The following is a 13,476-nucleotide window of genomic DNA, read 5'->3' on the forward strand; positions in this document are numbered from 1 at the left end:
GCTGGACGTGGTCTGGTGGTTAAAGGCTCTTGTCATTCAATCGTTAGGTCACACGAAACTCATCCCGTGGAAAAGGAATTTGTGCATTGCTCCATCTCATTCCTAGTGGGGCCTTGAATAACACTGGTTTGGCCGTTTGCCCAGACCACTTTCTTCCACCAATATTGTGCGCATCTCTGCGCATCACATATGGGATGTTCGATAGTAAATTGGAACATGCCAAAGGTCAGTGGTTTTATACGGCGTACGTCCGTTTCTTCCACGCATAAAAACTGAATACGTGAACTGTTTTGGAATATGGCGTTAAACAGCAACCAAAAACAAACGTATAAATGGATGATTAAATATAGTGCTGGATATAAAGAATTGTGTATGAAATTAAATCATTTAGATCGGCAGCATATTAGAGATTTCCTGAAATAAACCTGCAAAAACGACTCTAGATGATGATGAAGTGGTAAACACACACTTAACTTTAATCCAGTGATTGAAGAATACAATAAATTATACCTTAGGAGAAGCGCAAAGATTTATGTTCAAGTTACAATTCACATTTGGATTTAGCATATGCATTACGCACGTTCTATCATCCATTCGCTTTGACAGAGAAAAGAATCCACAATGACTGGAAATCTCCGAGCAATAGGATTTGTCTGACTTGATTCCCACTCAGCAGAGTTAGTATATTTTTGTCTTCTTCGCATATATATGACTAAGAAAAAATTTACCCATCTGATGTAATACCAGTGGCTATGTCATCGAAAATCATGACAAACTAATGTAGTTTAAGAGTTCTAATCTGTCTCAATCCGCGAGTAGGGATGGTTATTAAAACATGACGCAATTTCAGGTTGTAATACAAGACTGTCGTGTTATTAGGTTTTGTTATGTAAAAGACAGGAAAAACGCCGACGTTTATACCCAGTTTAATCCGACTGAGACAATTGACAATGTGGATAATTTTATTGGGCCATTATTCATAGCTTATGTAATAACGTCTCAGGAATACTGATTGGCGGAAGGGGTAATTGAGGAATATGGCGGATAATGGAATGTTGGCAAAATATACTCCCAGGCAAAGAACGGAGATCAGTTTGGTATTTTTTCATAGTATTATTAAACTGTAATGGAACTTTGGACTCAATGTCACGAAAAAAGGGCTATTTGTTACATAACTCTGACATAACTGGTCTCTTAAGCATGAGTCGTTGGCCTCTTCTACGATGCTATAAACAAGGAAATGCGAGGTGATTTATTTTGGAGAAAAAAGTGGAAGAAGGCTACATGGTATTTAAGCCCACTATAACCATGGCTTTCAAAGTTATGAGAAGCGTGACGTAATATCCAATATATGGCTAAACAGAAATTACAATATCATGAGGTTATGTCATACAGGAAGTGATTATAGCCCATCTGTGAAACTTTTTACCAATTTTGCTTGTCGAAGATCGACTTCGAATGTAATGTGGGAGCAAATGTATGGGTATACCTTACAAAGACAAATGTGCAGCGGATTCTAAATGCATGCTTCATGAAGACAAACATTCTCTTTCTCCGAATACATTAATATAAACTGAACGCTGAGAGTTTTGATGGCTTGTTTGTGTTTATACCTGTACTTATCTTAGATCACAAAATAGCTAAAGAGTCAACGATCTGCCGGTCAAGTGACTGGGCCAACAATTCGTGACTTGTCAACCAAACCACAGCCAACATTGTGAGCAGGTGTCCAGAGTTATTGGAAATATCACCAGCACACCTGAACTCCAATAAAACGACGGACTCCAAGGACGGCATTTCTTAGGCATCATAAATAAAAAAAAAATTGGAGATATGCGGTAACACACATTTTTCTTTAATTCGCGTTTTGCTTTCGATTGACAGCGTCATAGCAATGACACCATGGCAGAAAATATCGACAAAGTAATAAGCTGAAACTCTAATGATAACATATATAAATTCTAGAATTCTTCGTAAAATGGCCCCAAAAAGGTTAATGTCATGACATCGGCAGATCTAAGCGTTAAGTAAACATTTTACTATTAGAACTGACCATCCTAATACACATCAACACCTTAGATATGATTCAAACTCTATTTTATTCTTTGACTGGGGCATACATGATGATGACTTCATCATATATTTCAGTGCATGGTATTGTGGACAGCGGACAGCTTTAAAGAGGACAAAATCGAAGTTCTCGAATTACACAACTTTCCTATCGCGAGGAAGGTGCTTACCTTTCAATCACTACAGGGCACGCAAGGCGCGGGTTCAGTACTAGCCTTGGGGTGGGGATTAATAGATTTCCCCACTTTCATTGATTGTGGGGCTTGGTGACAATAAGCGCTCGAGCGGCATCTTAAGCAGATTATCGTTCGCTAAGACCACTAGTCTGCATATCTCAACGTCACATGGGGCAGGTGATCTTCAAAGGGTTTCGTGTAATATCACTTGAACGACCCATGTAATATCACTTGAACGACTTATTATCACTACCAACACTATGTATGTCCTAGCAACTGAAATACATCTAAACTCCGTAAGAACTGCGCCACGACCCTCCTCAGATGTTAAATGGATTAAAATTATATTTCACTACCTAGTATATTATAGTCGTGTGTGATTAGGAAATAGAGAAATTGTACGGAGAGATGTAAATCCCTGTTAATCGGTACATGATGCCTGGAAATGGTCAAGTATTTGTGGTGCTACAGGGAGGAAAATATGCCCACAAGACGGAGGGTAAGATGGTGAAACGTTCTTTGAAGGAGTCACATATGTACTCGTGAAAACGGTTGTTGAATATATACTTCCATAGGGTATCGCCCACCCCCACCCCCCACCACCAAAAAAAAAAATTCATAGTGTGTACATTTATTAGCATGTATCTTTGCAAACTAATCTTGCTCAATCAATGGCAATCCTCACAAATATACAACAAATTTCGTTAAAGATAAATAATCCATGATATCGGAAAAAGAAATCCGGGCAAATCTAGAGATTACCTTTTAAACATCTAAAACATTTCAAACTTCTAAAATCTAAAAGACTGTTTGTAGTTTGTTCATTAGAAGAACACCGTTGTAACGTCAGAGACTGAGTCTCCAGACGTTAGCAAAGGGAGCATTGTCTGTCATCAAACAAGCACCTTTAATGAGACAGGCGAGAGGAAGAGGCGAATTGCCGGAAATGAGGGGATTGGACCACGACAAAGATACTTTGCTGCAAATTTCCCAGATCTGTTCGGATCATGTCTTTGGCGACAGGCCCTCGGGCAATTATTTACTGCTGTTAGGAGATAAGGCAGCAAAACACATGACAGTGATATATTAGGCTGCACCGGAGTCCCGCTCGACATTGGGGAGTAGGATCGGGGTGTGGAAAATGAGTACGTTAATTGTGACTGCAACCCTCGACAGGCGCCATCAGACATCACAGTTACTGATTACAGAGAAAGAAAGAAACATCGACCATAAACGTCACCTCACAGTCTTTGTATTATCCTCAGTTTTCACCCAAAATGAGAATCACCATCTCCGCTCTTAGTTTTGGCCAAAACATCACGTGGTATCAAACAAACTCTCCTATAATGTGCCCTGCTGAATCAGCCTGATTGCAAAAGGAGATGCAAAGTAGAAGAGTAACTCATGACAGTTGAGTTTTACATTTTCCATTCCGTACATGTATGTGTACTCTATTTCGTTAGGATACTGCCTATAGGGCCATTCCCCCATGTTTATTTCGTTAGGATACTGCCTATAGGGCCATTCCCCATGTTTATTTCGTTAGGATACTGTCTATAGGGCCATTCCCCATGTTTATTTCGTTAGGATACTGCCTATAGGGTCATTCCCCATGTTTATTTCGTTAGGATACTGCCTATAGGGTCATTCCCCATGTTTATTTCGTTAGGATACTGCCTATAGGGCCATTCCCCATGTTTCAATCTTGAAACGACGTGTCATCGTACTTTAAGGTTAATATGTGTTTCATGATGACATCGAATACTGAATGGTATGTTTGAATTTTTTCCAGACCGAGTCAAGTATTACGTTACGTAATGTCCCCATGGAACGTTCAGTCAGGTGTCCTAATGGAAAGTTCAGTCACGTGTCATCGTGGAAACTTTCTAGCCGCCAACTTTCAAACCACTTTCATTGGTTTATTTTGATTGGTGTTTTACGCCGTACTCAAGAATATTTCACTTATACGACGGCGGCCAGCTTCATTGTGGGAGGAAACCAGGCAGAGCCCGGTGGAAACCTACGACTATCCGCAGGTTGCTGACAGACCTTCCCACGTACAGCCGGAGAGGAAGCCAGCATGAGCTGAACTTGAACTCACATCGACCGCATTGGTGAGAGGCTCCTGGGTCATTACGCTGCACTAGACCGCTAACCAACTGAGCCACGGAGGCCCCTCGTTAGCTTATAATTTCACCTCTAGGAAACAGCACGCATATATAGAATGTACCAGCACAGAATGTGATAGATAAGTTTACCACTGACTATGCGAGTAAAAGAAACAAATTTTGATTTGATCGCGTTGTGGCGTTATATCAAAGGTGACAATGCATGTCAGTATCAATGTTTCGTGATGAAAGTGTGTAGCACACAAATAGTGCTTAAGGAGACAGTACGATTACACTGTATTCTAGAAATGGAACGATAGCTAATAAGTTGGCCATCTTTACGGCTTGAGTTTAATCGACAGGACAGTTAGGCCCCTATAGGCAAAACATGTGTTTTATCCAATTCCAAAAACATCCAATTAAGGCATGTGAATTAAGTAATGAATTCTAATATAAACATTCGCAAATTATCGTTCATTTCACTTCATGAAATAAAATTATAAATAGATACACAGGATTGTTTAGAAACCCTGCATAAACTATCGTTGCTGGTATCACTCGACGGGTCAAGTAATACAGTCAAGGATGAGTTGAACGTCGACTTGTTTTGTATCACATGTAACTATCCTTTTCTGCTGGTGGCTCACGATCGAGACATCTTACATATGTGACAAAAACAAGCCACTCGTTTCCTAATTACAGACAACACGCAAAAAACTCAATGACATTCTAATTTTATTAAGAACGACTTAGGTAGGTTTATTCATTTATTTTTCTACAGCTTATTTCAAAATCTCTAATAGGCTTCTTTTTTTTCTTAAGCCCGTTATGTTAGGCCATTATATGCGTGTGTCAGTATACGTGTGGTGGGACATCTGCCCCTAGCGTAATTATATCCGTAGTGCTAAAAAGTGTTCACCAGGCAACTGCAATTTGCAAACCAGTCCAACTGCAAAAACGTCACTTTAACTGGGATTTGAAGGGAAAGACGGAGAGAGGAATATTCCTCTAAGTAAGTAATAAGCAAATACACATGCATCTCGAGGCAAGACACTAGTGCGATCTGCATGTAATAGGCTATAATGGCCTATGGGTATGAACTCATACTAAAACAGATCGGGGCATCATCAGGTTTTACTGTATATTTGCAAGATTTAAGTAATGTCACTGCAGACCATCTCCCAGCGGGGAGGCACGCCATTAAGACTATTGCACACGGCGACGCATGGCGACAAAGGGGTAATGTTTTAATGAGATAATTATCAACGCCACTAACAATCAATGGGCACTTTATTTGTATTGGGTGTCACTTCAGTTTCTGAATGTCAGACATTATACCATCGACGATTTGTAGAGTTTGATGTCAACTTGCCTGTTTCTGTAGATATATATTGTACTAATAACATCAAATAATTGACTAATTGCAAACACAGTCATGCAGATTGTCATTTCAGATAAATTCCGTTAAATGCTCGATGGAAGGGTTTCTGCTGACTTCATTAGTTTGTCACTTAATTTCCATGCCAAGTGTATAATGTTTCCGTTATTTTATAATATCAAAGATGCGGATAACTTTCTGCACAACATTTATACCAGTATATAATATTAGAATGGTAAAGTATGCACATGTAACAAGCCACGAAATAATGTTTTGAAAAGTGCTTGCGACACCTTGATGACAGAGATCTTGCTACAGAAATAACTAACATTTATCATGGAATAAATCTACACCGATAGTAAACACCGATGAATGACTTAGCTCTTCGTATATACAATATAGTCTACAAAAATTTATGAACGTTTTCCACAGTGTTTGCGTCCGGTGTAATCTGTTGTGAATCAAAAAACGAAGTAAATAAAAATCAGAGGCGTAATATCCTAATCTCTCAGCAAATGTTAAGCGTTTTTCAACACATATCAACTGGGAAGTAAAATCTAAGAATTGATTTTAGAGTATATCGCTTTGCAATTTGCTAGGCATCAATATTTTGCTCAAAGAGTATTTCCTAAAAGTATTTGTATTTTTTTTTACCGAATTCTGCTTAAGTCATAGTACTACAGGGAGCGTGTAGTTTGCCACTATTTCACCATCTACATGAAGTTAGCAGTAAATTGAGGGTCAAATGATCACCATTTGCCAACTGTCACACTGCCGTCTCTCATCTGATTTATTTTATTAATGTTGTCAACCAGTTTCCAAAGTATGTACGTCTCTACGAAGGCGACACGAACTGAATGCGCTGATACTGACGATATGAGCAAGGGGAAGTTACTCATGGTGATGCGTTTAACGAAGCCTGGTGCATGGTTGTCAAGTATATCATAGTGATGGCTAATTTTTAGCGAAACAATATATATGTGTATGCCTGTACATGATAACACTCTGAGTTGGTTGCTCCTTTGTTATACGCCATGCTAACATACACTGAAAGGGCCTGGTGAATTTTTGGTGTGAGAAAGTCACATAGTGAGTCTTCACACTGAAATATTGCTCCATGGGGATTCCAACAACGGGACTCCGGTGAAACTGCTAGTCCCTTATGGAAACTTGAAAATCATTTATATCTCGGACTAAAATATGTCAATTTTGATCCAGCCACAATAGCAGCCATCTGCTTGGTCTTTGATAGGCCGTCAGATTTGGCTTCAAAGCTGCTACTGTTAATCGATTCAAATAATCCAAACAATCTCCTATATATATCAATCACCCGAAGCTATTTTCTCTCTAATGATGGGGTACAGTTTCCCGGGTTAGAACGCCTCACGGAAAAAATATCCTCTAATGTCAAAGTGCGAGGCGAAAAGAGTTGGTAGTGATAATGTTTGATTGTGTTAAATGCCACAGATCCCTCCGTCTCCCGCCGCCTGGCAGGACAAGCCGTCTGCGGGTGACGGTGGCCGTACACTGTTTCTCAGCATAGATGGTTAGTTGGCCGACCAGACGTCACGCCTGGACTGTTGTAACCCAATCATATAATTATAGGATAGTTAGATCTTCAGACACCTACTATATTCCTCCATGAATCATCTAGTGCTACACAACAGTCCACTCGCGTGTGGTCCCCCGCTGATAAACGCAAAGCTATTTTACGGCTTTCAGGAATTTTAATTTATGGCAGAGTTATTAGATGATTTTCGACAGACATGACTCTTAAGGCACTTGCACAAAAGGAAAGGCTTTTCTACGGGTCGCTGTTTTTTTTCCCTTACCTTTCGGGAATAACAAAAAACAAAAACATTAGGTAACGATATATCCAGGTCACCCGCTATAAAATGACTACAACATACAATAATTCCAGTCTGGAACAATTCTGGCTATGTCCTTCTACACTATGAATACTAAACAGCGGTGAACTAGATATCAAATGACAAAGTGTAACCTATTACTCTAACTTGTGTCACAGGTTTTTAACTCGATCATGGCGAAAACCCAGTGTTTACAATTTTAGAATTGCCTTGTGTTTATTAAATGGACTTTTTGAAGGCAATGTTTCAATTCTACAAACTTTTTTATGTTTGTTCTAAAATTAGCTCACATTTCTCATTATTTTCGTTTCTCATTTTGTTATATTTTTAAATATCGATGTATAAATGTATAAATATAGACGTTTGAGAATCAAATTTAATTTATCAAACTAACATTGGATCCGTTTTATGGAAAAGTGACAGATGTGTGAGAGCGATGTAATATCTGTGTGAATGGTGTTAAAATACTGGCGGTTTGTGTCAAATCTAAGACTTTTTCTATGTACGCTACGATCTTGATTAGAATATCTGCATATATCATTTGAATGATCTGGTATTTTTAACATGATTGTAGTTAAGAAAAAGGTTCATTGGACGTGCCATTTATTATCCCTGCCCAAAGCTTTACTTCTATAGCACCTCTGTTGTTTCGTCTTCTTCACCAAACATTGCATGTCACATATCTATGGCGGTTAGCACTATGAGCTGCGCTCACGGCTAACCTTAAAAAATAAAGCTTACTCCCCCCCACCCCTCAAAAAGCAACAACAACGCTTTAATCACAACAAATCAGAAGCGTGCTATTCATTTGATCAAATAAGCAGTCAAAATGCTCTTGGTCTCAGAATTTTTATTTTAGAAAACTATTTCTTTATGGCTTTAGGTATGAATTTACCACATTATTTAACAGTGCAAAACTGCACGTGTTTTAGATTTAAGACACAGATCGTTAAATGTGCATTAAGGATATTTTAATGGGAAGTTAAAAGTATTTGAACAGGTGATTCAACAGAGTTTGTGGCCAGGCGATGACAATCAATGAGGTTTGCCGATAGAAAACGTGCCTTTGACCACTACCGCTGGAACAGGTAAAATACGAGCCTGACGAGAGACCAGATGAGGCGATCATAGGACAACCAGCCTTTTTTGTGCGCCGTAATTATTACTGTGGAACTTCTCAATCTTATCCAGCTCAAAATATCCACAAATATATTTCATTTTCCTTTAAAATACACTGAAACCTATTCACAGTATTACAGACATTGTCTGTGTAAAAATGGTATAACATGGAAGTGAGCATACTTTAAGAAAAACCAATCGTTCTGTGTTTTTTTTTCGAAATTCACATAACATGAAAATTGATGAATTCCATAAGATGAGATTCATATAAGTCTATATGTACAGTTGTATTGACCCTGGTTGGAAATATGATAAATGTTAGTAACAGCTAGTCTGAAATCAAATTATTTAATAGCCGCAGGAAATGATGTTCCTAAAGTGGAAACAATACCCCCCCCCCCCGCCACCCACCGTTTTCCGTGGTATGTTCACAGCAGTGAAATTTAGCTGTTACCTACTTTGGAGTATTCCAGTGAAAGTACATTTGTCAAGTTGTAATTAACTGGCTATAAATTTTAATTAAATTAACTAAATAGACAAGATATACATTCTAGTTTAAGCTACATATAAACGCAATGCATTTGTTTAGAAATATTTGCACATAACAATATAACATATAACAATTTAGAGATAATATTTCGTCGGACTGACACTTATATAAAAGGCCCTAGAGAAATACTATTTTGCCTGGAACGTGTCACAGGGCGTTTTACGACGTCTTAGTTCATTACAATCAGCTCAGCCAACATACTAACTTTCCAAACTTTCAAATCAGGGCATTTCAAATCCTCCACATCGTTCTCTAGTGCATACAAGCGGGAACGACGTTCGCACAGGAACGTTCAGTTGGACTCCTCTTGGATACCAGTCCTTCCTATCCATCAAACGGGCGCGAGCCTGTCCAATAATGCGGCCATTATTTGCTATATCACACAATTTGGTGAGCCCAGATAATATTGATGGAAATTGATATGTATTTTCATTCTCTTTGTCATCCCTTGATGAGTGTCTAGATGTACGGCCCGATATGTCCGATTGCATATAGCAGAACATTGATCAACACTTGGGATGTGTTTAAACAAAAGTTCTCAGTTCAGATGAAATTGATAGGGACCCTCTTCGGACAGGTCCTGACACTGCGTTACATCCCATGCAGTCCATTGAAATCGGTCTGCGTATGTTACATCCAGCAAACCTGATATCCCAGTGAATGTGTATATCGTGTATAGATTACGCAGATAAACATCTTCTCATTCAGTGTAAAATAAATGTATGAAAAATTAGAAAATTGGTTTACAATTTTTTGAAAGAACTTCGATCACGATAAATTCAATTTAGTGTGTATATCTGAAAATGTATTCATGTGATATTAATGTGGTAATAGGTTTTTGCGAGAAATGCAAAAAGAACAAATATCTGGGCCAGTTTAAAGCTGAAATTTTTGTATACAATCAGTTTGTACATGTACTTTCCATTCACATCTATAACGCTTAATACCGGGGAACTGAAAAAAAACCCTGCCAAAATCAACGAACATATGGCCATGTTTGCGTGTTTCTGGTCAACTATTAACGGCCTATATACTAGAGCATATAACAACCAATTTACTGCAAAAACTGCTCTTTTGACAGCTCTTGCCTGTAACGATTATGAGGCAATGACAGTTTGCTAACTGCGCCCAACAACTGGTTAACCGCTCACTTGCACAAATCAACTGTCACTCGTCAAGGTTAGGGACACGAGCAGGCAAAATAAATGAGTTAAGTGATTCGGTTTGCGGCGTCGGAAAATATTGTTACAGTGTTATCTTATTACATTTATTACATAAACAAAGCAATTATGCACTAGCATCAGACAATTGTCCTTCATCTGTAAAAAATGACTTCCTGTTGTCTACGAACAATATCAGTTATCAATTGTCAGTTAGCTAGCGGTTCTCTGGTAGACCGTAATTAGCAAACTCTCCGAAAGGCGCAGTAATATCTAGAGTTTTAATTTTAGCGGTTTTGACTATTTGATCAGATTTGCCAACTCATGACGGACGGCATCTTTCACAGGGCGTTCGTGTAATTCATTTACATCTATTTATATTGTTAATTGTCGCGTGACTTTACAGTCGGACTAGAATGGCCGATCCAGACTGTTTTTCGTATTATGGAAATTCTCAATTTCCCTTCGCAGCGAGTCCATTCATTTAGTTAACTACACTCATCGAGTCTTAATCATCTGTCTATAGCTGAATATACAATGACAAGGTTTGTAACATAAACCGCAATTCTGCAGTCCTAGAGCACTGAGTCGACAGGGGACAGTTAGCCAAGGCTGGGGACGTTGGGTGGGAAGGTGGCAATCTCCAACCTTTTAAACCTGACACCCTACTAAAGACAGTGCCAGTGGAGAACCCAACACCATTCGGCCAGTCCCCGAGGAGGGTTAAGTAACCTGCATCGGAAACCCTCGTTAACAACTCAACTTCAGTCAGCGTTATTTTCTTGACTTTTCCAAATTAGGTTTTACCATGTGAGAAGGAATCGTAGAGGCGGGACATCGAGTGAAAGGCGCGCATTTCTCACCTAATTTTACAGGCGTCCAGGCGAGAGTCACTTGTGGTAAACCAAAACCCTTTCCTTACACTTGGGGTATTAACCAAATCGATTTCCTTCTTAACAAAAATGGCTTAAATTATCGTTAAGGGACCCCTGGAAGCCCAGTGGTCCCAAAACGCCGTTAACCTCATATTGCACCTTGGATTACCAAAGAAAATACGTCGGCTGTGATCTCAAAATTGAATTGGATCAGCTTTAAAGCCTGTGTTATAGGTCATGAAGAGCGAAAATATTATATGATTTCCCACTGTTTGTTTCCTTTTTTATTTACATGTGTCTATAAAAGCATGCTTCAGAGGAGATGATTAGTCATCCTGACCAAGGAAACACAAATAGCACAAAGTTTCTGGACGGGGTCCAGGCAATTCAGAATTATCTGCAGTAATCTCAAGCCTTTAAGTAGGCGGAAAGAAACCTTTAATAGATCTTTTTTCATTTGATCAATTTTCTCAGTGAAATAGTGTCGATGTCAAAGTCCCTTCCAACCCCAGTCAAACATAATTACAGCCACTTCGCCTTCTCCGAGGGTGGTATAGAGTTGAAGAATGAGCTGGTATATGGCCCTTGGCGAAGAAAGCCCGATTACAGGGCTATTTCACCAGATGCAGGGGCTCGTGTGCGAACATATGCTCTAATTTAACGTTGTAACCGCCTGTATTTTTTTTCGGTTACACTGGTAGTCCCATGGAATATTCATTTATTCATGTTACCACTAAGAAAAAGCGGTGTGAAAATACAAAGGCAGAATTTTACTAACTATAAAGCATTTTCAATTTTTATTAATAACAACTTTTTATGTGTATAATGATATGATAAAATGAAATGACATGATTTTGTTCCTCAGCTTTTGCTACATGAAATGATAATTCGAGGCCCTGTAGCATGATTTGATTACCAGTGCAGGTCAACGTCTTAGTCTTCGCAGGTACAATATACAAGTGACGCATCCATTGCACGGATGCAATCTTGAAAAGAATATGTTATCTAAAAAAATGTTGAAGACATGTTAACCATTGGCTGCTAGAGACAGTGATATCTTCTGACGGCTCTTACATGCATACAGGGTGAGGCATATGGATTACCACAGTGTCAGAATTTTTTTTTATCGTGTTGCAGACGATACATTTCCTATTGTCGAAGATGTCATTCTTTTAAAGCAGAACTAATACACAATTTAGAGATGTGGCTCACAAGTTGATGCGGTTGGAGACTATGACTTACCGGTGTAATTATAGGGGTCTAGATACGCAGGATGAGCAGGTAACACTTCTCCGTACATGGTGGATGAAGTTAGAGGTTCCTCAGAGACGACTTGAACACTTGACCGCCTTGGTGGACACGGTTCGGCAAAGGTGCACTCGCCTCGATGGCAACCTAGGGATGAGATATCAGCAGCTTAGTGCGCGACCACCGGAGGTCTAGTCCGTGACCAGTTAACGTAGTGTTTGCAGTGCGCAGATTTCGCTCCCTTCGTATGTATTTCCCAATATGTCACAGTTCATGAGAATTGTTTTAACTGAAAACACGCTTGTTAATAATGTTCCTGGAAACTCTGAGAAGGCGCAGACGGAACAACTCAAGACCCCAAACTATCAGTTGCTGACATATATGTTTGCCATGCCACTAGTCTCTGTTCGCACCACGTCTCATTCCCGCATCTCAATAAGATCTGCCCGTATAATTGGATTCTTCAGGCTAGTCTGAGCTGTTTATGAACTCGACTTCGGGGCGTGCGACGAAGGCGGACACGGAGTTCCTTCGCCTGTCTGTTCAAAGCTCCGTCGTCCGAACTCTATCTCTAACTCATCCATATCCTCCTATCCCAGGCCGGATTTGTTCTCAGTTGTCAGCTTTAGCTCCACCCCTCAAATATCCTGACACCTCACTTGGGAATTTTTTTCGGCCATCCGCCCATCAAGCGTCAGTAATTCATGTCATCTATGAACATTTGCAAACAAAGATGAGACCAGAGTGCGGCGCGCGTTCGTCAGAAATTTAATCCGCGATTTCATCTCAGAGTGACGATCCATTATTTAGGACTGACCTAGGGCAGAGGGGACTTGGGTCACGTTCGCTTAGGTTAAAGATATGGCCGTTAAATAGACACCAACTCTTAACCATTTTAAGCCAACCATTTTTGTGGGAGCCGAA

The 13,476-nt window shown here is 39.5% G+C and overlaps 1 protein-coding gene across 1 annotated transcript in view; it reads right to left on the bottom strand.

Moving 5' to 3' along the window:
- The window catches only part of LOC135467843 (homeobox protein six1-like), a 32,249-nt gene extending 19,079 nt beyond the window's left edge, over nucleotides 1-13,170 (bottom strand). Inside the window, exon 1 of the mRNA XM_064745734.1 lies at nucleotides 12,547-13,170. Coding sequence (XP_064601804.1) covers nucleotides 12,547-12,604 — 58 coding nt within the window. The 5' untranslated portion in view covers nucleotides 12,605-13,170. The remainder of the gene's footprint in view (nucleotides 1-12,546) is intronic.
- Between the last annotated feature and the right edge of the window lie 306 nt (nucleotides 13,171-13,476).

The sequence above is a fragment of the Liolophura sinensis genome, chromosome 6 (assembly GCF_032854445.1).
Source record: "Liolophura sinensis isolate JHLJ2023 chromosome 6, CUHK_Ljap_v2, whole genome shotgun sequence".
Classification (NCBI taxonomy): Eukaryota; Metazoa; Mollusca; class Polyplacophora; order Chitonida; family Chitonidae; genus Liolophura; species Liolophura sinensis.